The sequence below is a fragment of the Penicillium malachiteum genome (genome assembly GCF_028827825.1).
Source record: "Penicillium malachiteum strain IBT 17515 chromosome Unknown utg000005l:1.0-9002435.0:326005.0-9005861.0, whole genome shotgun sequence".
Lineage (NCBI taxonomy): Eukaryota > Fungi > Ascomycota > Eurotiomycetes > Eurotiales > Aspergillaceae > Penicillium > Penicillium malachiteum.
In genome coordinates, this window is record NW_026643099.1 from 5,110,001 (window position 1) to 5,134,559 (window position 24,559).

The 24,559-nt window shown below is 46.6% G+C and overlaps 12 protein-coding genes across 12 annotated transcripts; 7 read left to right on the forward strand and 5 right to left on the reverse strand.

Annotated features, from left to right (window-relative positions):
• Positions 1-419: 419 nt before the first annotated feature.
• N7483_011915 (uncharacterized protein) lies at positions 420-1,398 on the forward strand (the record flags this gene model as incomplete). Its single annotated transcript, XM_057095342.1, has 2 exons — positions 420-649; positions 726-1,398. The coding sequence occupies 2 exons, from the start codon at positions 420-422 to the stop codon at positions 1,396-1,398; spliced, it is 903 nt and encodes a 300-aa protein (XP_056941313.1).
• A 602-nt stretch (positions 1,399-2,000) lies between these two features.
• Positions 2,001-3,546, forward strand: N7483_011916 (chitin deacetylase CDA6; the record flags this gene model as incomplete). Its single annotated transcript, XM_057095343.1, has 2 exons — positions 2,001-2,334; positions 2,390-3,546. The coding sequence occupies 2 exons, from the start codon at positions 2,001-2,003 to the stop codon at positions 3,544-3,546; spliced, it is 1,491 nt and encodes a 496-aa protein (XP_056941314.1).
• A 509-nt stretch (positions 3,547-4,055) lies between these two features.
• Positions 4,056-5,933, reverse strand: N7483_011917 (uncharacterized protein; the record flags this gene model as incomplete). Its single annotated transcript, XM_057095344.1, has 2 exons — positions 4,056-5,536; positions 5,621-5,933. The coding sequence occupies 2 exons, from the start codon at positions 5,931-5,933 to the stop codon at positions 4,056-4,058; spliced, it is 1,794 nt and encodes a 597-aa protein (XP_056941315.1).
• Positions 5,934-6,631: 698 nt separating this feature from the next.
• On the reverse strand, positions 6,632-8,264 carry N7483_011918 (adaptor protein STE50; the record flags this gene model as incomplete). Its single annotated transcript, XM_057095345.1, has 3 exons — positions 6,632-7,716; positions 7,775-7,936; positions 7,994-8,264. The coding sequence occupies 3 exons, from the start codon at positions 8,262-8,264 to the stop codon at positions 6,632-6,634; spliced, it is 1,518 nt and encodes a 505-aa protein (XP_056941316.1).
• A 2,051-nt stretch (positions 8,265-10,315) lies between these two features.
• N7483_011919 (uncharacterized protein) lies at positions 10,316-10,807 on the forward strand (the record flags this gene model as incomplete). The annotated part of the gene is made up of 1 exon (XM_057095346.1): positions 10,316-10,807. One exon carries the CDS (start codon positions 10,316-10,318, stop codon positions 10,805-10,807), a length of 492 nt encoding a protein of 163 aa, XP_056941317.1.
• Positions 10,808-11,460: 653 nt separating this feature from the next.
• Positions 11,461-12,855, forward strand: N7483_011920 (putative short chain dehydrogenase/reductase; the record flags this gene model as incomplete). Its single annotated transcript, XM_057095347.1, has 8 exons — positions 11,461-11,560; positions 11,635-11,683; positions 11,737-11,802; positions 11,877-12,034; positions 12,095-12,267; positions 12,330-12,436; positions 12,490-12,581; positions 12,671-12,855. The coding sequence occupies 8 exons, from the start codon at positions 11,461-11,463 to the stop codon at positions 12,853-12,855; spliced, it is 930 nt and encodes a 309-aa protein (XP_056941318.1).
• A 417-nt stretch (positions 12,856-13,272) lies between these two features.
• N7483_011921 (alpha/beta hydrolase) lies at positions 13,273-14,517 on the reverse strand (the record flags this gene model as incomplete). Its single annotated transcript, XM_057095348.1, has 3 exons — positions 13,273-13,438; positions 13,490-14,258; positions 14,364-14,517. The coding sequence occupies 3 exons, from the start codon at positions 14,515-14,517 to the stop codon at positions 13,273-13,275; spliced, it is 1,089 nt and encodes a 362-aa protein (XP_056941319.1).
• A 473-nt stretch (positions 14,518-14,990) lies between these two features.
• On the forward strand, positions 14,991-15,900 carry N7483_011922 (SDR family NAD(P)-dependent oxidoreductase; the record flags this gene model as incomplete). Its single annotated transcript, XM_057095349.1, has 2 exons — positions 14,991-15,611; positions 15,664-15,900. The coding sequence occupies 2 exons, from the start codon at positions 14,991-14,993 to the stop codon at positions 15,898-15,900; spliced, it is 858 nt and encodes a 285-aa protein (XP_056941320.1).
• Positions 15,901-16,118: 218 nt separating this feature from the next.
• N7483_011923 (uncharacterized protein) lies at positions 16,119-17,975 on the reverse strand (the record flags this gene model as incomplete). Its single annotated transcript, XM_057095350.1, has 6 exons — positions 16,119-16,145; positions 16,224-16,432; positions 16,486-17,204; positions 17,264-17,304; positions 17,364-17,642; positions 17,706-17,975. The coding sequence occupies 6 exons, from the start codon at positions 17,973-17,975 to the stop codon at positions 16,119-16,121; spliced, it is 1,545 nt and encodes a 514-aa protein (XP_056941321.1).
• Positions 17,976-18,527: 552 nt separating this feature from the next.
• On the forward strand, positions 18,528-19,713 carry N7483_011924 (MBL fold metallo-hydrolase; the record flags this gene model as incomplete). Its single annotated transcript, XM_057095351.1, has 3 exons — positions 18,528-18,874; positions 18,931-19,071; positions 19,122-19,713. 3 exons carry the CDS (start codon positions 18,528-18,530, stop codon positions 19,711-19,713), a joined length of 1,080 nt encoding a protein of 359 aa, XP_056941322.1.
• An 835-nt stretch (positions 19,714-20,548) lies between these two features.
• N7483_011925 (flavin-containing monooxygenase) lies at positions 20,549-22,087 on the forward strand (the record flags this gene model as incomplete). The annotated part of the gene is made up of 1 exon (XM_057095352.1): positions 20,549-22,087. One exon carries the CDS (start codon positions 20,549-20,551, stop codon positions 22,085-22,087), a length of 1,539 nt encoding a protein of 512 aa, XP_056941323.1.
• A 57-nt stretch (positions 22,088-22,144) lies between these two features.
• On the reverse strand, positions 22,145-24,292 carry N7483_011926 (uncharacterized protein; the record flags this gene model as incomplete). The annotated part of the gene is made up of 3 exons (XM_057095353.1): positions 22,145-24,017; positions 24,072-24,151; positions 24,203-24,292. The coding sequence occupies 3 exons, from the start codon at positions 24,290-24,292 to the stop codon at positions 22,145-22,147; spliced, it is 2,043 nt and encodes a 680-aa protein (XP_056941324.1).
• Between the last annotated feature and the right edge of the window lie 267 nt (positions 24,293-24,559).

The window sequence follows — 24,559 nt, forward strand, 5'->3', positions numbered from 1 at the left end:
TGGAGGACTCGGGCATACTAGTATAAGTATATGGCTTCCAGGATATGTTCAAGTCACCGTGACACTTCAAGTTCCACTTCAAAACTATTAGTCAAATTTCAAGCTACATATGGCAGTACATAGTATTAGGAGCCCAAGGACATATCGATGAACTCTTTTATTAATTAATTGGCAAAATGAAAGAACATTTGAATATCTACAATCCTGAGTTCTAGTTAATAGTACAGCTGGTTTTCTGCCTTAGAATCAAGGACGAATTGGGCAATAATCGACACCTCAGGTGTCAACCCCACCAGTGATTGAGCTATCACTCACTATCGCCGCACGCCGCTCATCTCCCCGAAAGCTACCTTCTTTCAAGCTCGTCCCCTTCTTCTACTTCAACCCTTGAGACATATCTACCATTTGGACCTGCAACCATGGCAGACCGACAAATAACCCAGCAGACTATTTCTACCCTGCTGAATAAGCTGACCGACCCTGATGCCGATTTGAGATACATGTCCTTGAATGATCTCTACGGAATCTTGAACAGTACTCAGTCGAGCTTTATCGCAAATGATCGTCGTTTGGCACAAGGCCTTGCCGATGGCCTCTTCAAAGCTCTGGATGATCAACATGGCGAGGTACAGAATCAGGCACTGAAATGGTACGTCTGAGTCCTGCGTGAATGCTCGGATACTCACTAAAAGGCCCCGAATAACTAATACAAAAGCTCTCTCTAGTCTTGGTCCCCTGGCGCTTCGTCTACCATTTGAATTCCTCACGCCCCTGCTTGAGCAATTAGTCGATCTAACCTCCTCACAAACCATCGATACCTCTGTCCCCAACACTGCGCTCCGCACCATTGTTGATACACTTCCCCGACCCCAAGCTGGCCAACCCCCAACTCAGAATGTGACAAACGCATACTTGGCTGTGTCAAAGGTTCTCATTCCCCGCCTTACAGGCCCGACTCCATCAAAATCAGGCAGACGTGGCTCTATAATGCGGGGTATGCTGGATAAAGATCCTTCCAAGGGCTTCAGCAGTGATGCGCTCGACGTTCTCATCAAGATTGTCACATGCTTTGGTCCTCTTCTCAAGGAGGCCGAGCTAGCAGGTTTGCAACAGCCCGTCATGGCGATCATTGACAACGATACTGCTGGAACCGTTGTGACCAAGCGTGCCCTGACCGCTATCTCCGCACTTGTTCTCTACTTCTCCGATAATCAACTCAACGCCCTGGTCGCTCGTCTTAAGAACACTCTATCATCGCCGACGATTACCATCACCCACCGTCGTCATCTGATTGCCTCAATTGGAACAATTGCTCGCGGTGCCCCGGCCAAATTTGGCCCTCATTTGCCTGTCCTCGCGCCGTTTGTCTTCTCTGCACTCGACGAGGATGCGGTATAAACTGAGCCACTTGCATATGTCCCAGTGTCAAAGTTTATGAAGAATCAACTCGCTTTCACCGCCTCGCTGAAAACCCCAATCATTGCTGATATGCAGATGGCCGGAGTATCTCAGCATCAATATTAGGAGTCTCGTGAGACTGTACCGGTATTATTGCATGAGAGAGGGAAAAGCATATCTGAACCTGGAATCCAGTCTTTCTAAGGTCGGTTGGATTTTGAGATTATTCAGATTTCACGATACCCATGTTTTTACTTACAACAAAAATCAATCCAATAACAACTCACTTGGTGCTGATGTAGGCTACTTTGTAAGTCATTTTGACTGGTTCCATTTGAGGGCTTCTTTAAATAGTGCTCGTTCCTTCCTCGGTGACTTCCCAGCACTTGACATGTCCCAATATCCTATTTTCCCGCTCTTGCCTTCGACTTCCTTGGACCCGGATTCCATCGTGCCTACTTCAGCTGGTCATGGCCCCATTTCAATCGTAGTCCTGTGTTTCTTTTTTCACCATGCTATCCTCTGCTCGAAGCATTTAACTTCTCAGCATAGTCGCTTACCATACATATTACTGTCAATTTATCAACCCAGAACATTCAAACATGCGTTTCGAATTCATCCTACTTTTCTCAGCCTTTACCGGTATATCGCTGGGCTACTCTGATGCGGAAACGGCTACTATTGTAAACCTAGCAGTCCAGCTGCCGCAAAAAACCATCGAACAACCTCAAGCAGCCCCCTCTGTGGCTCCTGAACCCGCACAAGTCGAGGATGTGAGCGAACCCGCATTGCCAGAAGACTTGAATGAACCAGCCGCGCCAGCTGAGGCCCCGAAGTTCATTGCACAGCGTCGTCGGGACATTGTCACCAATCTGGACTACCGCTGTGGTGAAAAGTACGGGAGATGCCCGAGTGGAACTTGTTGCTCCAGTGCAGGTGTGTTACTTCATAATCTTCTGAATTGTGAAGTCCTCTAACACATCTCACACAGGTTTTTGTGGTACTACAAAGGCACACTGTCGCTCTCCGGATTGCCGTATTGATTACGGCATGTGTGATGCACACAAGTCACCAAAGGGTCCTCCCACCAAAGACATAGAGCGTGAGCATGTTGGCTCTGTTCCATACGGTCCCCAGCAGATTCGATCCTGTGCAGTTCCAGGAACGGTGGCTTTAACATTTGACGATGGACCCACCAGGTACACTGGCGATCTTCTCGACCTACTGGACAAGTACGAAGCTCCGGCAACGTTTTTCATTACTGGAATCAATAATGGCAAAGGCGCAATCGATGACCCGGATCTACCTTGGACTCCACTGATTGAGCGCATGTTACTGAGCGGTCATCAGGTCGCCAGTCATACCTGGTCTCACGAGGATCTTAGCAAGGTCGCCCCGGAGCAGCGTATTGATCAGATGTTGAAGAACGAAGCTGCCTTGAGAAATATCATGGGAAGTATCCCTACTTATATGCGGCCACCATATTCCAGCTGTGTCCAGGGATCTGGATGTCGAGAGGACTTAGGTCGCATGGGATATCATATTGTTCTATACGACGTTGATACAGACGACTACAAAAATGATCACCCAACATTGATTCAGCGATCTAAGGACATTTTTGACCAGGCTTTGGCATCCACCAGTCCTACTTCTCACTCCTGGCTGATCATCGCACACGATGCCCACGAGCAAACTGTGCATAACCTCACGGAACACATGCTTCAGACAATGGCCCGACTTGGGTACAGACCTGTCACTGTCGGCGAATGTCTTCGAGATCCCCGTGAGCTGTGGTACCGCAAGGACAAGCGCTGGCCGGGACACCGGAGGAAGGGACCCAAGAAGCCATTCCCACAGCAAGTGTCTATCGATGGCACGTGCGGCAAAAACTTTACCTGCTTTGGTTCCAGCTTTGGTCTTTGTTGCGGCAACTGGAATATTTGCGGAAATAGCTCTACTCATTGTGGACCGGGATGTCAGAAGGATGCCGGATATTGCACCGTGGAAGCTCCCCCAAATGGTGATGCATGGGATTCTAGCTTCCCCAGCAAGAGTGGTCGCTCAGAGGCTGGCTCTGGTTTCAACACAGTGGGCACTGCTGCTATAACATCTTTGCTTCTTGCATTGATCGTTGCTATCCTGATGTGATTCTTCTGGATTTTCCCAAAAGTTTTTCTGGGTTTCAAATGTTGTTTGGTGTTTGATGTTTTGCGTTGAAGCTGGAAGTATCGACATTCTATTCATACCTATGCCTTATAAGATGTAGCTCCTTCCTGTCACTCTTTGGTCTACATTGTTGCCATGATTGGCCTTATCAATGAATTAGCCTTGTGAGATAGTGGGATACAATGCATGCTTTGACTGTTTACTATATCAACGGATGCACTAGTCTGTGGGTAAGATAGCCACTATAATTCTTTCACCTAGCCAATATGATTCTAACATGATAATCATCTCGAAGCATTCTCCAACATGAATGAAATAAAAACCAAGATTCAACGCAGATAAGGGGTATAATGATAGACAAACACAGCCACAAAGACACCGGACAATAATGAAATAGCAATGCCCGATAAAGTGAAATAAGCCCGAGTCTCTCTCGCCAGAGTAAGAGGAGACAAAATAAAATAGTAGAAATTGCAGCACCGAGGGTTGCCTTACTTCCGCACAATCTTCAATAACGGAGCGATCCGAGCCCTCTTGCTCAGTCCAACACGGTACGGAACCTTGCTAGTCGAAGAAATGGGACTATGTTTAGATAATCCTTTCCGGCCATTCGTACTATTCCCAGCAACAGGAGTGCTGGGATTCTGCTCAGGTTTCTGGGGTGTTTGCGGAGGTACCTTAACCTGCTCCTTCATCTCTTCAGTGGCGGTATTTGCTTGAGGCTCTGGTTCTGGTTGCTGAACTGCTTCAGCTTCGGGGTTTGTCTCATCCTTCGGTTCCTCGATCTTCTCGGTATCATTGACAGCAACATCGTTCTTTGACACTGGGTCTTGCACTTCAGCTGGTTCAACCAGTTCAACAGGTTGCTTCCGCTTCCGTCCCCGTTTCTTAGGTGCGGGTTTTTCATCGGTTGCGTTGGTGGAATCGGTGTTCGATACCGAGTCCAGGTCATCGGCGATACGCTCTGTTGCTTGTTTGCGCTTCCGTCCTCGTTTCTTAGGAGCGGGCTGTGCATCTTGTACACCGTTGACTTCGGGTTGTTTTGCTTCTGCAGTCATGCCACTTTCTTCTTGCGCTCCGTTTGTCTGTAGAGGTCGCGAGTCTACCCAGATGACATCGTCGTCGGCATGTGATTTTTGAGGCTGCTCGATTGCGGTAGAACCTGCCTCGGGAACGGTATTTTCTTCTGGTGCGGAGATGACATCTGTAGTATTTTGGATACTAGCGGCATCATCTCCCGTTTCAATGGCCTCTTCAGTGGGTTTAGGAACATCAGCATTGCCCACGGATTCCTCCATTGGTTTAGTGGGACTAGGCTCTGTTCCCGTTTCAATAGCCAGTTCATCGTCATCGTCATCCTCCGGAAGAGATGCTTTCTTTGGACGACTCCGTCGTTTTTTCGTGGCTGATGGCACTTCCACTGTTACGCCCGGAAAAGCAAGCTCGTCATTCGCATCACCAGGAGGATGATGGGGAGACATTAGACCAGGCATCGGGTTTTCATTCTTGGACATGTTGACGTGAGGCGACGTCACCGAGGAGAACGGTTCAGTATCGTGTGGAGAGTATGCCATTGCTGGAACTGGGTGAAGCTGTTGTGGGAAATTTTTGGATAGGTTCTCAGATCCTTCGCCGAGGTACGGAGCCGAAGTAGGAGCTGTCGTCACGTCTGATGGTGAATCAACATGACTAGATGCAGTCGGGAGACTGTAATCGGACACAGGGACAGCAGCACCTGGCGTAAGTAGCTGTGTCGCCTCGTAAGGCTGTTCGCGGGGAATATTGGTATATTGAACATTCCCATGAGCGATTGGAGCATGTTGCTGGTACTGATATGACTGCATCGTTGGAAAAGATCCAGGTTGGGAGATTTCGCTGGGATAATAGGTGGTAGTAGAGATACGTTGATCGGCACTGGAGGATTCATCAAAGAGTCGATTTTGCGCGAGTCCAATTTCGGTAATCATTGCACCTGCATATTATATTAGTGCCATTTCTCGCAATTTTGATCTAAAACTCCCATGAAAGGTATTCATCGGGATAAATCATGACGCACCAATTGATCCACCCCCACTTTCGGTGGTCGAAGGAATCCATCTTTCTTCGCGCTGTTGCTGGGATGATGTGGAAGCCGCATGAGTTCCCTGCGATTGTAGGAATTGATCAAAGTTGACGTTCAATTGTGGTTCGGGGAAGCCTTCATTCGTAGTGCGCTCGATCGGGTAATGTGTATCTGCTTCTGCGGGATTGTCATGATGCTGGACTTTTGGAGACTGGGTTGGCTGTAGCGGGTCGGGAGAGACTGGGAAGTCATCCTCAATGAGAGGCTCCTCCTCATCCGAGTCTTGAATTACTCTATCCCAACTCATTTCGAGCAATGCGAGCACAGCGAGCTGATGGAAAAAGATGATTGATCGACGCGTTCTATGGGACACGATGTCACGTGGTGATTGCAAACTGTGCCTCCTTATCGCATTATTATTAGATTGGACGTTGCTAGGCTCATGGTTCAGAGCTCTACAATCCTTCTGTTTCTTCTGGCCAAAAAATTGGGATGATCATATCATTGATGCGGTCCCTGCCATGATTTTGTTCAAGATGGAAATTGAATTTACCAACCCAAATTTTATTCGGTTGCTCGCAAACCATGCAATTGACAATACAGTGGATGTAAAAGCGTAATGCTACTATGCTAGAATGAACGTTAAGCTGCAGAGAAATGTATCCATATATAGAAGACTGGTGACAGTCCTGAATCAAGGTTGGAGAAAAGAATATCTAAGAAAAATAAATAACAGGCTGATGCAAAATGCAGAAGGGCATGAAATGTCCGCCACAGAGAAACCAGACGCCAGAATCTCTCACAGGCCACGCAAGATGTAATGTTAAAATATAATTGAAGCACAAGAACATGGACAGAGCCGAGGATTCGGATGAGCCCAAACGGGACAAAGGGAATAAGATGCAATGAGCAGAAATTCAACACACAAGTTGCAACAAAGTCGATGGGTATCTCAGGCTTGGGCAACAGGCACAAAATGTATGCATTGCGGCAAAAAGAACAGGATTATAAAACACCGCCCGGTAAATTGATCTGGCTCGGTCTTCCGTTATTTTCGAATCCAGCACTCGAGGGAGCCGAACCGGGGTTGACTGCATAAGGATTGTCAGGGTGGATTTTCCGTAACATGAACATCGGCTTTCGTCCTTCTCTTTCCAGTTGCTTAAAGAGCAAAAGTGGCTTCTCCTCCAGACCCAAACATCGCTCCTGATCACCGTAGACAATATATAGTGCGTAATCTTTCGGATCGTGATGGATGTTGTATTTTCTCAGTGCAGCAGGGAGAACTTTATAGCAAGGATCTTCCCAAGAAACTCGGAATGACTTGAATATTTCCACACTGGCTGGGCCCGCACCGGCACCTGCACCGGCACTGGAGTTTGAGCGAGATTCTATTCGCGATGCGGATGACGGTGTTTCCGTTCGGGCGCTAAGCGGTTGGCTAGGTGTGAGTCGGTCTGATCGAGAGGGTGCTCGAGGAGTGTCTTCAGGGTGATCATATATAGAGCGACTGGCAATAGAGCCAGGCTGGGTGTAAGATCGCGGGTTGAGAGTTTGATGTTGGGTGGTGTGCGCGTTCGGGGAGGTCGGTGATGGGGCACCTGGAGAGGGATGTAAACCGCTATTCATTGAAGCGGTCAAGTGAGAGGAACCCCCCATTGAGGCGGAGGATGGGTCGAAGTTCCCACCGTCATGGTAGTTTCTACCTTCATAGATAGAAGGCGGGATATGTGTTGGGGAGCTGGTCTTCGGAGTATTACCACCATAGGCGCGTTTCGAAAAGGCTCGAGCCAGTTTCGAGGAGGAAGAATTATCCGTGAGGGTGAAGGAGGAATTTGATACAAGGGTTGAGCTATCATGATGGTTGTCCGATGTAGAGCCTATTCCCGAGGGAGGAGGTAGAGGCTGGGATCGGTCTTTGGCCAGTTTAATCATAGGTAAGATCTCCTCTCGTAGCCGCCGGTAATCGTCCGCAAGCCGTCGCAGCTCTGTTTCGACCGAGTAAATCTTTTGATCTCGAATCTGAATAGACTGGATCAAACGAGCGATATCATCCTGGGTGGCATTCTCATTCATGCTTTGGTCCGCCGCTGTATTGGTAGGTCAGCGAGGAGAGGACCAGGTCAGGCCATGGTAATGAGAACATACAGAGAGGTATATAGTGATCCACATCAAGTGGAACGTTTTGTCTGACTTTGATCTCATAGACGCTTTTTAGAATGGTCAATCGGTGACCTACGCTGTTGATGCCCATTTCTTTCAATTCATCATGTCTCAGCGCAATGAGTGCCTCTCCAACAATTCCATTTTCTGTACAATGCGATATAAGCTTCAGGTTTGGCAAGACCTATGTAGTTTGGTAGTCACCTCGAAATGTTTCGCAGTATTGAAGTAATCCATGCGAGGTCAGGAACTCTATGCATTCATTTGCTGTCCATTCTGAGATGATTGTACGAGGCGTACGTGGATCGTCACTTGGATAGCCAAATTTGGTGGGTGTGTGTTCGGTGGAAGGAATATCGGAGTCAATGGGAGAAGCTTCGGAGTCCGTTTGAAGATGGGGTGATGGTATTATGCTGCGTTCATATTCGTCGTCTGCATCGGAGTCCCCATCATGATAGGAGGTGTGAAGAGGCATTATATTGGGATAGTTTTCCTGAGTTCGAAACATCGAAGCGAAATTCAACAAATCAAGCTAAAGATTATGACACCCCTTTTATCTGATCAGAGGGGGTGGTAAATATCGACGGTCTGGCTTCGAGGGAATATGCGACCAATGAGCAAACAACAGGGTCTAGCAAGGTCTAGCGTCGTATGGAGAGTATAGGATGGGACGAAAAGATGTCGCTAATATATAGACTTGGTTGAACCGGATATCAGGGTTGAAGGGTTGAAAGGAACAACGCGTGGTAAAGGGGAAGTGATGTGGTTTTGTCCTGTAGAGAATAGCCGCCCGTGAATCTTGGAAGTTCAAGCAACTTTGGGTAGGCGCGGGAAGAGCGGGGAAAGGTGGCCCGGCGCAAAGAGTTCTTAATATATCCAAGGTGGTTGAAAATGGTTTCTCTCTTGCTTGCGCAAGCTTGTGAAGATGTGTTGTCTAACAAGCTATCAATTTAGTGGATCAAGATCGAGTCCAAGGATTCTGGACTTGAGATGAAGCGTCGCGGGACCAAATCCCACGTGACTGGGTCTGGATTTCGGGGTCGCTTGAACCATTTGCCGATCATAGATCTATATAAAATATGGGTGTTTATATAGGAAGAAAAGAAACTGAAGCCCTGGAGATCCAAAGTGTAAAAGTATGAACCTCTCAAGCTTCTTTTTGGGGGTGGGACCGTGTCTTAGATCTTAAAAGGGTGATCAGTACCAAAATAGAGTATAGAACGTGGAAAAACACATCCCCGCATAACTCAGTTTAAAAAGTGTGAGAATATAAGCAATACGGGGAACCCTATTCTAAGATCCAAAGTTATAAAGAGGAATTACTAGGGTTTATAGGGACTATTGATCTGAACTTCCACTTGATGTATAGTGATAGACTTGAACTGGATAGAGTAGGGCCTGAGGCAACTTTTCTTTTTTTAAGTAAACCGAAAATGTCAGACACTGGGAAGATTGCTTATCCAGTTAGTAATATCTATGACTACTAGTGTTAATAGATTGGTTGATTTCTGATATAATTGAATCTGGGATGTCCTGGTACTAGTGGTGTCGACCGTGACTCGGAGATCTTCGATATACAAGGCTGTAGCTATAGTACTGATTAACAGCAAGGGTCATCAATTCTGACAAATAATGCAAATAATTTCAACTTAAAACCATTCAAGGGCTTGGATTATCAGATCAACCCTCGAACAGATAAATAGTTAAATTCACTGTAGATATAGGGCTCGTCTCCATTCCATTCACTATATCCCCATCATCGCCGCATTCACCGCCCGCACTGTACGCCGATTGGCTTGTGCAGGAGATCCGGGGAGTGAATCTTTTCCTCCATACTGCGAATTGACATTCACTGTCTCTGTTCCCGTGAATGCCAACTTGAATTATTAAGTGTGCAATGGGTATATATCTTTAACCCGGTGTCTCCCTGGCCGACCTGTTCTCTCCTTCTCTTCGGCTCGCATCAACTACACCTCCGCATAACCCCAATCCGTTTTGCGCCTGGACTAGTCAGCACACTTGAAACCTCAATCACGTATACCAGGTAAGCCACGCTCAATCCACGTGAGCAGAATTCCTTCAGACCTCAAAACATCTCCTGGGTGGTTTTCTCGCATGGACCTTCTTGCCACAGGCGCTAACTGGGGATCGCCGCAGTGACAGGCCGGTCTACGGAATAATCGTCATTCTCAAATACCCACTCTTCACTTTTCGCGCACTGGGTCGAACACCCGTCCAGCCTTGCGAATAATCATAATAAGCTCTTTCCCAGATCAAAAGTCTTTTCCTCCAGGGGCAGGTCCCCCTTTCCGTCCATACCCTCGTCGCAATACTCGAGTCCAACGGACCTCCGGCGCATACGAGATACTACACTATCTTTACGTGCAGACTCCTTGAACAACCTGCGAGAAACACTCCAGGCTCACAAAGAGTACTACATTTTACTCGAATCCCCGTTTTCCATTCGCATATCCATACCCAGTTGCTCACTTGCGAGCTTGAACCCCACCAACATCTCTCCACATCATGCCATCCTCCACCCCCGATGCGCTTGAATCCGATCTTCTCACCAAACTCTCTGCAACATCTGCTCTCGAAGACCTGCAGGAATCCTTACTCGGCTCATTACACCGCGTCGGCTGGACTGAGCGGGTCACCAGCCTCGCCACTGAACTGCTGCGCGCTGGCCGCTGCGAGACCTTTGACGATGTAATGGAAGCTGTGGTTGCCTCAGCAGAAGGAAGAAGTCATCCAGCATTGGGACCAAAACATTCAGAGAAGAACGGGGACTCAACTACGAATGGGACCAAAGAGGGGAAAGCCAATGGGACAAAGAAAGGCAGCTCGGATGGGGACAAAAGCTCAGAGGAGGGGTCATTCGACTCTTTGAAGTATATTGAAGAAGTAGATGTGCGAATTCCGGATTCTGTGGTGGATGAGGGTGTTCGTGGATTGAAAGACATATTGAGAGATATGGTGGACCTCGAGGATGAGGCTCCGAACGGGGACAAGAAATGATCGGCTCTTAGCCTCAAGGAACATTTCAGATAATAAACTGCATGGCGGAGACTTATTCCTGTCCTTCTTTTGTTTTATGCCCTTTTCTTTTCTTGTGGAGTCTTGATATGGTTTCGGGTATGGCTTCGGATTCAAGCATGTGCCCATCTACGATCTCTGGGTATGCGTGCTATCGCATCAAACTGAATAGACAATTGCATTACGCTGGGAAACAATTCCATCGAGAAAACTGATTATGAATCAAATATTTTATCAGGTTACTAGTAACATGGGGTCATGGTGTTAGACTTGGTAAACGCCGCCGGCCGTTGTACCTAGAGGCTAGAGCCCACCGTAGTGCTCCTGATGACGTGTGCACATGTGAATCAGGGGCTATATCTTAGTGCTCAACTGAGATTTGGACTGAAGCATAGCTTCAATTTCCCCAAGCCTTCGGATACTCGACTCCATTTGGACCGGCTTTACCAACGGTTTACTCTATGTGGATAGCCGGCCGAGGGACTTGATGCGGGGAAGCATAGTAGAGACAAGAGACTAGTAATGTGGAAATGTGGCTTAAATGTCCTAAAAGGCATAAAAGAGGAGAGAAAGACGGAGTATGATACAAGTTGAGGCTATCATCAAATTTCTACTTAAATCATTTTACTCTCAAAATGCCCCAACTCCCTCGCTATGAGTACACCGGTCCTGTGGACTGCAGTGTTCCACCAGATCGCAAAGTACTCAAGGATAAAAGCGTCATAATTACCGGTGGTATGCTTTCCAATTCAAATCAGCTGTTTCTGTTCATGAATTTCTGAATCCTCAGCGGCTCATCATCCATTTAGGAGCAAATGGTATGGGCGAAGAGACCGCACGCGCTTTTGCAGCAAAGGGGTATGTAATTCGAAAGCAAAAAATGGTGAGACGAAATCTCATTAAAAGAATAGAGCTTTTGTGACAATCGCCGATCTTGATGAGATTCGAGGAAACGAAATTGCAGCAGAGTTGAGCCCGTTCGTCCGCCCATGCTCTCCACTTTAGTGAAGCGAATCAGAGCATGTTTGCTGACACCAGATCTTAAACACAGGAATGCACAGTTTGTGAAATGTAACATTACATCTTGGGAGGATCAAGTGGCTATGTTTGAAGCGGCCATAGCAAATTCCCCACATAAAAGCTGTGATATTGCGATTGCGAATGCTGGAATCAGCAGAGCTTCTGGGGATGATCTATGGCCATTAGACGGTACAAATCCCAGTGTCAGAATACATACTCTTGAAAATGACTCTGACAATGGTATTGCAGATCCGAATGAAGCACCTATCAAGCCCAAGCTTAATATCGTCAATGTGAATCTCATTGGCACAATGTACACATGGAAGTTGGCAGTGCATTACTTCCGTAAACAACCCGATACCGAAGACAGAGACCGATGTTTCATTATCACTGGAAGTCTAGTTGCTTGGATTGATTCTCCGGTGAGTCTAAAAGCAATGGATGGATGTCACGGTGTCAGGCGATAACTAACAGCAATATCTAGGCAAATTGGCAATATACCAGCAGCAAATACGGACTCAGAGGGCTGATGAGAGCAGCTCGCCGAAATTCTCATGAGCAGGGTATAAGAATCAACTATGTGGCTCCATGGTAAGAGCCGTCTTGGCTATTCCATTCCTTATCAAATATTGACCAATTAATAGCTATATCAAGAGTGCCATTCGGTCGGCCGCATACGAAGCTCAGCTCATTTCTAAAGGCGTTGAGTTTGCTCTGCCTAGCGATGTTGCTATGTGTATGATGAGACTTGCAACAGATCGAACAATAAACGGTTCGCTATACAGGCCTCAATCAATACGGGTGGAAGGATTCTAATAGATATAGGCCACTCACTCATGGTCACACCACGGACTGTTGCCAAGGAAGGATTCAAAGATGTTGATATGGACGATCATGTTGAGGACGGATACTTTAAGCGGAATCAAGAGATACAGCTCAGCATAATCGATGAGAAATGGGAGCCTGGATGGAGCAAAGAGAGGACTGTGGAGGGTGTGAAGAAGGCATAGATTATTTTCTCTGGGGCTATCCAGATGTCTATTATTTGCATACTTCTGGCTTCCGGCCCCAAGGTTGTTCAGCTAGTCATGTCAGTAGGGTCATATCAAATAATCTACTGACAGGCAGCCTTGGAGGGCTCTGTCTTTGTGAAATCTTTATGAAACATCTCCCAGAGGCCCGGGGTATTTAAAGGCTGAGTACTAGAATTTTGAACAACACTACACTTGAATCTAACATTGAACGGTTCTGCATCCCGTTAAGCCTGGGATAGATAGTACCAGCGCGCACGGGATGATCCTGGTTTTTCTATTTATAAATGAACTAGTCTCAATGATGTTATATTGTCTCTGATATGCCATAGATGGTCCATTCCGCTCTGGAACCCATTTATAATTTGTCTACATTTATAATTTGTCTAAGCAATCTCAATCGGTCTTAATCTCAAAAGTACCGACTTTAGGATTGGTCAAGATCCAAGAGATTCCGTCGGTTATACTTTCATCCCACTTCTTACAAGCTCGGTCAAGACCCTTCCCAAACCGACGATAACCATGAGGCAGACCGCGGAAAACTGTCACATCGGTAGGTACTCTGGAGAGGCTTCAGTGACCAGAACACAGTAACTAAGAGCAATTTACTTACCCATTCCCACTAAGAAGCTTAGCATAATATAGTCCCTGGTCTCGCAGAGGATCTCTACCAGCAATTCCAAATACCGCAGGGGGCAATCGCCGAGCCTCATCTGGGGTCGCATTTCCAGGATTCATTCGAAGATCGCTCTCAGCATCTGGGAAAGCATCAAGCCCAAGTAGCTGTCCAAAGAGCTGAATACGGCTCAAAGGCAAGATTGGAGCCTCGGCACATTGCACCATACTCGACAAGTCAGGGCTACGGAGCATATCCGTCGATTTATCATGGCGAGCCGTGAGAGAAACACACGGAATCATCAGCACCTGACCTATGATCTTAGGCAGAGTCTTAATGCGCTCGTTCTCTCCATAAAACTGACCACGGGCCAGAGATGCAGTTAGGGAAGCACCTGCTGAGACTCCGCCCACAACAACTTGATCAGCGAGGGCACCAATCTCGGCGATGTGCTCGTGAACCCAGATAAAGGCATCCTCGACATCATTCCAAGCTGTCGGGTATTTGTGTTCTGGCGAGTGGCGGTAGTTCACGTTGAATACAGCCATGGGGGTGCCTTGCTCTTCTTGTGCAACGACAATCCGTGAGCAGGGCGCATCTTCGGAAGAAAGAGTTCCGAAGAACCAGCCTCCGCCGTGGAGATGAATGTACAGTGGAAGAGGTTGTGAGAGAGGGATTCCCACAGGACGATAAGTGCGAGCTTCTAAAATTGATCCGTCGCGAGTAATAATTTCATGATCATGCATCTGAATCTTAGAGCTTAGACCTGTATTTAGAGACTTTTAGTGACAAATCTCAAAAATTGAATATACTCGTTCATATCGCTGGCTATTTCATATTTTCTCGTCGCTTAGTGATTTAAACCACTGACCTTCTTCAATCATAGACGTAGCTGAGGCGGCCTCGCGGCTCTTGTTCATGCCTTCCCGTAGTTGATCTACCGAGAGCTTAGGTGGTTCGGGTAAGGAAGGCTCGAAAGCGAGCCATTCGGCACTGGGAATGCCATACTCAGTAAAATCCGCCATGATATGGAGCTGGTGCAATGAGATAATCTAGAGATCAGTTTTCAGTTTCTATCCAAGGATGTTTGAGAGTATATCGTCATAACCGAGGTGTAGGCGATCTTCGCTTTGCATACTAGTAAGAGTAAACCCTCGGACTCGGAGTTATCTATGGAATGCCGTAGCCGTCGGTAAGTTATTGACCCGAATCCCAACGTGTCGATATAAGCTCAAATAGCTTGATGCGGATTATTCAGACCAAACAGAATCCGACTCGAATCGTTGATTGCGAAACAGGCACAAACATTACGCCCAAAGACCTCGGTTCGGCTACCAAGCGGCTTGATACCCCGCAATCCGAGCCCAAAGGAACAACTCGGTGTTCTATCCGGTTACTTTCACAAAATGAAACCAATAAATCCAGTCTTTATAGAGCAGTGTATGTTGTTGGGAGTATGTAGCTGTAGATAAAGCTCCATTTATCAAAATCACCAATCATGGATCCTGGAACATCCTCCGAGCCTCCTTCTCGTTCATTGCAGGGGAAAGTCGCAATTGTAACAGGTGCAGGGTGCCTGGGCTCGGGTATAGGCAATGGTCGTGCAATTTCAATTCTTCTAGCCGACGATGGTTGTGATGTAGTCTGTGTCGACATGGTCAAGGAGTGGGCGGAAAACACCGTCGAAATAATCAACTCCAAACCCGGGCGCGGACGCGCGATTGCCCACAACGCTGACGTGTCTCGAGAGAGTGATTGCGAAGCTGCAGTGGAACTCGCTGTTGCAACATTCGGTCGTCTTGATATTCTGATAAACAACGTCGGTATTGGAGGCGCGGCAGGAACTGCGGTGGAAGTGGACATGGGTGAATGGGCCAAGAGTATGGAGATCAATGTCGCCAGCATGGTTCAAATGAGCAAATATGCAATCCCAATAATGAACCGCAATGAAGGAGAAATTAAGGGAAGCATTGTGAATATGGGTAGTGTTGCTGGTCTTAAGGGAGGAACGCCGCATCTGCTATATCCCACTGCGAAAGGAGCGATCGTGAATTTGACGCGTGCGATGGCTGCTCATCATGCTGCCGAAGGTATTCGAGTCAACTGTGTTTGCCCCGGAGTAAGTGAGACAATTCGAATGCATTCTTGACTCCCACTGATTTCCCGAATAGATGTTGTATACGCCCATGATGTATGGAAAAGGCATGAGTGATGAAGCACGCGAGGCACGACGGAAGCGGAGTTTGCTGGGTACTGAAGGCACTGGGTGGGACTGCGCTGGAGCGGCGGTATTTCTAGCTGGTCCTCATGCTCGATGGATGACGGGTGTTATTCTCCCTGTTGATGCTGGTACAACGGCAGCTGTAGGAATTGGTATGACAAAGAGTGCTAGTGTCAACGGACAGTAATGACTTGAGATAAATGCTTTAATATTAGCTACAAGAAAGCCTTCATATCAGACAGAACCGTTTACACATATGGTCTTCTCATTATGAAGAGGTTTAACTAGTCTCTACTGGAGTCTATCATATCATCCATTTTGTATACTGTCAATATGGAGGTATCAAACTTGAATGAGGCCAAATATCATTTCATCAAAGATAATAAAGTAAACGGCCTAGATGAACTACAAAATGTACCTGAATTGGGGATTCTATGTTGGTCAGCGATGCTGATACAGGAAGAAAGACATCTCTCCACACCGAAAACTCGAAAGAGATCTTTGACTTACTGTTTTATCCGTCAAGTCGTCCTGGTATGCATTCTCATATCCTTCGAGTGTGCCAGACCTATCACGTCTGCGATTATCCCATACACAAACCCAGCGATAACATAGAACAATGACGCCGGCGATAAAGGATGTCACAACAACAGTGATGAAACCGGAGACGTATCGTGGTGAATCCCTATCCTTGTATACAAGAGGCCCGGTAAAGTTGCCTGAGCATGGAGTGAGTTCTTGAGATAATTTTTGATTTTCAGAAGAGGCTTACCAAGACAATATCCAATATAGAGTCCCGAAGATGCGATGGAACGCTTGGTGTACCCAGCTATATTCGCAATTTGAAGACCCATCAGCACAGCATACGTTCCTCCAACCGCAGGAAGAATGTAGCATGCAAACAGTAATCCACCCGTTGCATCAAGAGGGAGAGCCACTAGTAAGATGGCAGCCAGAGTGGTGACCATTTGACCAGTAAAGACGATCCAAGATCGCACACCATTTTCGGAATATCGATATGCCAAATAGGGAGCAATGAGCTGGTAAGAGCCTGCGAGAAACCCTTGTGGCATGACCAAGAGTAAAGTATTGAACGTGCTGAAACCAAAGGAGTCAATGATTATAGGGGTGAATGTTGAGATTGGTCCATTGGCAATCATGCTCAGAAAGGCTACCAGAAAAATCAGCCAAAACTTGAGATCGCTGAGTAACTCGACGACCTGGCTATTTTTGTAGTGCATATTTCGGACTCCGGAATTATTGACGCGTAGTCTGGCGACCGCGATGTACCTTTGTCTCTCGTTGAACCCAGGGGCGCTGACCGGGTCGGCGGGTAAAAGCCAGACGAGAATGATCCCCCAAACCATAGTGACGGCGCCGGCAACGAAGTACATGTACTTCCACGGGGAAAGAGATCCGGTTACATGACCCAAGCCGTAATTGATCAGTGGCGAGAAAACAGAGACATAGCCAGTGCAGCTATACCAAATTCTGCCGAGACGTTAAAATTGTTCAATCAATGCCTGGCAGAGAAAGAAAGATTGACTTACCCCATACGCATCGCCTGTTCATTCTTTTTGTACCAGCCTCCCTGTATGAATTGTGATCAGTAAGCGGTTTCAAAGCCTGTTGAGTTGAATAGAACGATACCACAATAAGCATAAACATCGGACTAATCCCACTCTCCAACATGCCGAGGAAGAATCTCTGCGCGTAAAGTCCCTTATAGTTATAGCAAACTGGAGTCAATATCAAACAGATCCCCCAGAGGGTGATAATAATAGAAGCCACGCGTTCAATAGGGAATCTCTGTGCTAGAGTCATCGCAGGATATGTCCCAACAATGAACCCCAGATAGAGGATCGAGGCTGCAAAGGAGTACCGGTTTCCAACATTCAAGCCCAGGTCTTCTTGTATACCGAAGAGGGCCTGATAGGTACAGTTAGTATACGCCTTGGAGAGTATCATGATTTCAATAGATGAGAAACAAACCGCTTGAGAATACATGGCTTTGTCATAGTACTGCAGGCCATATGTCACGCATAATATTGGCATCAATTTCCAGTCAATACGTCTCAGCAGCTTTTTCTCCTCCTCTTCCGTCCAGGTCTCATCTCCCGTATAGTTTGCTAGCACTTTGATTGCTTCATCGTTATGCACTGTATCCAGAGTTGTCACTTTTTCTGCGTCTGGAAGGGTTGTGTTTGAGCTTTTTGCCTTGTCAGAGACAAATTCCTCATGAGGCTTATCGTTGTCCGACATGGCAAAGAAATCCCAAGAAAGTGGGTCGAGTTATGAAAAAGAAGAGATCCAGCTGTTTAATTGATGAGAATCAATAAGTCGGAATTGTGATGAACTGGAAGTGATCTACTAGTAATCTAATTATCTCCACATCCCTCTGTATGTGCTGACTCTTTCACACTGACATGTGCCGAGAATCTTACATTACCCCAGATATTTACCCCAGAAACCCCAGATTGTACTGCTGTCCCGTCACTCAAAAGGACCACTCTCTCCGTTTCAAATGTTAGTACCTCACTCTCGGAAATGCATCGCTGGATCTCGGTAATCTGATATTGACAACCGATTATTCATTACCTGAACCGAAAGTTAATTCCAGTCAACCTGTACCGGTATGGAGTTGTGCACATTAATTTATGCTCATTGCGGGGATATTGTGGGGAACCATCCAAGGTGACACCTTTGCCGGTCGAAACAGAAAATAAGGATATTATCTTACCCAGGCTTTTAACGCATAATAGAATCAAGCAAGACGTGCTACTTGGATCTGGATATTGAAGCCATACAGTAGTAATGGCTGAACCACCTGATTTCTTCGTGCCACCTGGTCAGGTTATCACCGTCAAGCTTATCAACACCGTTAATTTTGGACCAGCACAACTAAATCGATTCATGGGACCTCCAGTTCCTGGGATGGAGACTCATCCAAGCAATCCTTCATTTTCATTTCTACTAGAGCATTCATCTGGTCGAAAACTCATTTTCGATTTAGGAATCCGAAAGGATTACCAGAATTATGCTCCAAAGATTGCACAGTACATCCCCACAACAAAATACAGTATTAAAGTGACAAAGAATGTGGTTGATGTCCTTGAGGAAAGTGGGGTCCCAGGTGAACAGATAGAGGCAGTTATATGGAGGTAAGGGCCAAATCAGCCTTCGCTTTAGACATGAATGTTTACGAAATTTTTCGCAGTCACTGGCATTGGGATCATATTGGAGACCCATCGACGTTCCCTTCTACTACGGATTTGATAGTTGGGCCAGGCTTTAAGGAAGCCATGTTGCCTGCTGCACCTACAGATCCAGACTCTCCTCTAAGTGAGGATTCATTCAAGTAAGACCTCATCAACATACCCACTTTCAGCACTAAAATTGCAGTTATAGAGGACGAAATATAAGGGAGATTGCTTTTCAAGGGCCGAATCGCATAAAAATAGGGAGATTCGACGCACTAGACTATTTTGGTGATGGGTCCTTTTACCTACTTGATAGCCCTGGACATGCTATCGGTCACCTATGTGGTTTAGCTAGAACGACCGTGAACCCAGACACTTTCGTCCTGTTGGGTGGAGATGTTTGTCACTATGGTGGACTATTTCGGCCATCCAAGTATCTGCCAGTACCTCAATATATTCACCCGCACCCCTGTCATCCACATAGTGATACAGCTTTCTGCCCTGGCGAGGCATTCGAGGAGCTTCAGATTTCGCGTGGTCGCTCTATTACAGACCCGATTTTTACCCCGACCTTTGGACATGATATATCTCAAATCATTGAAACAGTTGGAAAGTTACAAGAGATGGACTGTAGAGATGATGTGTTTGTGATCATTGCACATGATGCGACGGTGAGAGATGCTGTTGATCATTTCCCTCTCAGTCTTAATGCTTGGAAGGAAAAAGGATGGGGAAAAGATCTCCGATGGGCATTTTTAAGAGATGCAAAGGCTTATTGGGAGTCTAAGGGAGTGATCTGATCAAAGCATGACCAAGTACAGACTCCGAGTCCATATAAGTTGGCTATTGAAATATGCCTTTATATACAGGTGCTTGGTGCTGATGTTGAACTTCTATCGATTGTTGCTATAAGCCTAGACCGAAATTCATCTCCAACCTTGGAATATTTGACCACTGGCAATCTTGGCCTCTATTCAAGTGATGTTTCTACATGTGCATGATTAGTATGGGGTAAATTTCTCGTGGTCGTAGTGGTGAATGACACCGATAAATATGAATTGGTTAAGGTGTTTATTCGATCTCTTTTCCGTTTATCCGAATTTGCAGCCTTCACTCGGAATCTGCAGCCACCAGTGGGAATGTCGCCCTTTCACGATTTAGTATCCAGATGTCCTTCCAAGATCCGCAAAATACCGCGTACCCCATCCGGGAAATGAAGTAGAAGAAGATGATACACAGAATATAATACAGAAGCCGAAAATATCCCTTTCTCGGTTTCATACCGGATGTGACCATTTGTGGAACAGCCGTTCTCCCCGGTTTCCGTGCCCCGGGCATAACCCCGCTGATCGTCTATCACCACGTATACTTCAGTCTTATGACATAGATAGCCGGGAAGTTGAAGCTCAACAGCCTTGGAGAACAAAGATAAGCGAAGAACTAAAAGCCATAAGTGTCAGCAAGAAACAACTATAATCTCGGGCAGGATTTGACAGCAACAACCAGCACCTCTACCTCAACTCTTAATCATGGGTAGCATTGAACCCCCCTCGCTTTAGTGAGATGAACCAAGATCTTGACTATGATGTCTTGATAATTGGCGCAGGCCTTTCAGGCATATACTCCATATACAAAATGCGTCAGCTTGGCCTGCGCGCAAAAGTTCTCGAAGCCGGCAGCGGTGTGGGTGGAACTTGGTACTGGAATCGTTATCCTGGCGCGCGTTTCGACTCAGAGAGTTATTCATATAACTTCTCTTCAAAATTTTCACAAGAGATCCTTGACGAATGGAGTTGGTCGGAGCATTTTGCATCTCAGCCTGAGACACTCCGATACTGCGAATTCATTTGTGATAAGTTCGATCTCCGTCGAGACATGCAATTTGGTACCCGAGTTGCCGCGGCACATTTCCAAGATAACACAAATTCCTGGCGACTCATCGACGAAAATGGTGGCCAGTATACTTCAAGATTCCTAATTACCTGTATTGGAATTTTGAACAACTATACCCTGCCCAATATTCCTGGAGTTTTGAATTTCAAGGGAGATTCATTCCACACTGCCCGCTGGCCTCATGAAGCCGTCAACTTCAAGGATAAACGAGTCGGTGTCATTGGCACTGGCGCAACAGGCATACAAGCCATACAGGAGATTGCAAAGACAGCAGGTCATCTTACTGTATTTCAGCGTACTCCTAATTGGAGTATGCCCTTACGCAATGAGCCAATAACTCCTGACGAAATGGAAGAGATCCGGTCGCGTTACCCTGAAATATTTCAAACATGCGCTCAGTCTTATGCGGGCTTCATGTATATATCAGACAAACGACCTACACTCTCGCTGAGTCCAGAAGAACGCGAACAGTTCTGGGAGGAGCTTTATGCAAAACGCGGATTCTCGAAGTGGCTAAGCAATTTTGCTGATATCAACACCAACAAGGAGGCCAACGCCCTCTTCAGTGAGTTTGTGGCAAACAAAATTCGTGAACGCGTCAAGGATCCCGTCACTGCGGAGACACTCATTCCAAAATGTCATGGATTTGGAACGAAGCGCGTGCCTATGGAATCAGGGTACTTCGATACCTATAACCAACCAAATGTCAGACTTGTGGATGTAAAAAAGAACCCAATCGAATGTGTGACGGAAACCGGCATTCAAACTGGTGATGAGATGTTCGAACTTGATATCATCGTTTTCGCAACCGGCTTCGATGCTGTGACTGGTTCCTTTACAGCCATGGACTTCCGAGGCGTGAAAGGGGTTAAGTTATCAGATCGGTGGGCGGAGGGACCAAGAACACACTTGGGTCTATTTGTTGAAGGGTTTCCTAATATGACCATGGTCATGGGCCCGCATCAAATGTTCGGCAATATTCCACGCAGTATCGAGTATGCTGTTGGATGGGTGGCTCGGTTCATTGAATTCTGTCGCGATAACGGGATCACTTTTGCAGGGACAAATCGAGAGAACGTTGTGAAATGGACAGAACATGTACACAACTCTGCTAATGGCCTCTTAGCTAATGACGTGGACTCGTGGATGACAGGAGTTAACAGAAATCTTGCTCATAAGCAGAAGAGAATCATTGCAAGGTATCAAGGCTCGGCTCCAGGGTACAGGGAGAGGACGGAGGATGTGGCTTCTAGGAACTACGTTGACTTGATTCTGGCCTAACCCAGTTGAACTTGATTTTATCCGATATCATCATGTTCATTATTCCTATTCTTCTAACTACACAAACAAATTCATATCTTGAAAGGTATCGCAAGGTTCAAATAGATCCTGAAACTGAAGCATGGCATCCGCGAAGATATCATCATCAAAGAACAATTCCTCTGTATCAGGCACGAGAAGTCTATTGGCAATTCCACTAGTCTGCGAGGTTGCGAATGGAAAATAAGCAGTCCAATCAATTCCATCTGTCATCTCCATATACCCTGTTCCATCTCCCATACCTAGCTCTGGACCCGGCGGACGCTGACCATCTCCACCCAGAGCTACTGCATGAGACCTTAGACGCTCAAACCCAGAGTAAAACACAGCGGCAGTGGGCCACATTTTACCTAGCTGATTTACAGCCAGAGTGAGAATATCTAAATCCTCATTGACAATTTGAGCTAGACTTTCAATTCGACGCGCCTGTAGTAGGGCAATGAAAGCCGTACCGCAGTACCAACCGGATATAGGCATCAGAAAACGAGTGTTTCCACGCGCGAGAATATCTTTCATGAGTCGAGCCATACATGTTGCCGCGAGGATTGCAGGCGGATAGGCTGGTGGGAGAGGCTGTGATGATGTTGAGCGTTTGAGGTGAATGATAATAATGACGGCGAGATATGGTAGATGAAGTTGATTGACATCTCGGTTGAAGCAGTGAGTACGATGCGATCCAATTGGCAGTTTGAGATGCTCAGGTAAGGATGACACCCAGTCAATGAGCTCACGAGCTAACTGCACAGGGAATGGAGCTGCTGTGCAGTTACGTGCAAGATATTTTGCGACTCTTCCAATGATCGCGCAGAGTCGAACCCAATATATGAAGACCTCTGCTTTAGTTTTATTCAGCGAATTTGGAAAGTCTTCTAATGTTGGTTCGGATAGGGTGCAATCTTCAGGGTCTATGACACAAGGTTTGTTTTGACATAAAGCTGTTAAACGCTCTCGAGCAAAAGCTGTCCACCAGATTCGGCGTCTCAGGCTGAGATCTATTTGTTGACGAAGTGGATGATTCAAGGCTGGTTCCCGATGAACGCCAAGCTGTTGACAGTGACGAATCACAACTGATGTCCACCACCACGAAGAATGACGATGAAGAATAGTTGGTGGTCGTGGACTCCACCAGTAAAATAAAGAAATGGCCTTCAGCGATGTCATAACATCTGCTTCTTCATCGTCATAGAATCGGGATCTTGCACGGTCATAATATAGTGCTGGGCCATCATGTGGTAGCATCGGTGGGTTGACATTGCTCGCGGCAGCAGCAAGGGCATTCACTAAAAGTGGGGATCGAGCCAAGTCTTCGTAAAGATGTTCATGGTCAAGGACCGGACACCAAGGATAGCAAGATTCGAAGTAAGTTTCCACGAAGCTCTGCTGTAGGGCAGCATCAGGAAGACTCGGAAGATTAGGCATTCGTTCGGCGAGTAATCGTTCCTGATCGCGAGCATTGCTTTGCAGTTCTGGTAAAAAGATGTGTCCCACGGGATAATTATCATTATGCTCTGAGTGATCCTCGGTTCTCTCCGTCCGCTGAGTCGCAGGCGAATCATTCGTCATTGCTACGTGGACCGTTGCATTGGTGATACTGGCAACTGGTTGACTTGGAGGGTCTGTAGACAGCCATCCATCAATTTCGTCTTCAAATACTCGACTGCGGGAGGCAGGTGATTCGGAGTGATGTGGCAACAGCGACGGTTGAAATTCGAGCGATTGTGCATCAGCTGTGAAATCGCGCTGTACTTGATTCGCTGGTATAAGTATCTGCTTTATGCTGGATCGCGTGTATGGCCTTGTATAGTTGGCTGGGTCACTAATATTACTGTCAGGAGGAGTAATTGGACGTTCTGCTGTCCTTGATGAGTGACCCCGTCGTGAAGGCCGTACTCTGAATGCGGCATGTCAATATGAGTTCCAGATAATCACTGGTCGGGATTCATACCGGCATTCTTTACCCAAAGCTGCACATTTTGTGCAATTGTTGTATCCCTGACCCCCTCGTGCTTGAAGGTCACATCGAATCTATCATTATCAGATCCGTTATCAAGCAGGGGTGTGTCTATGTGCTTGTACCTTTTTGCTATGACATGCAATGCAGGCCAGCTCCGCCCGCTTTCTTTTTGGCTGTTGACCAGTAAACTGTAGCCAGAGTGGTGCCGACATGGCCGGATGCAGATAGCAAAAAACCGATTTCAACCAAGTCAGTGAAAAAAATAATACAGTGGGTGTATTAAATCCTGCCTAGTATCTAAACAGCCCTGGAGATAGCATCCATTGATGCGTGCATATCCTCGGATTAAGACGAAATGCGGGGAAGTTGATCTTCCCCGCAAAATCATTTTCATCAAGACATACATCCCTACCTACTAGGCTTAATTGAGTCGACTAAAATACACACATTTGTAGATAGTATAAGGTGATCTCGGCATT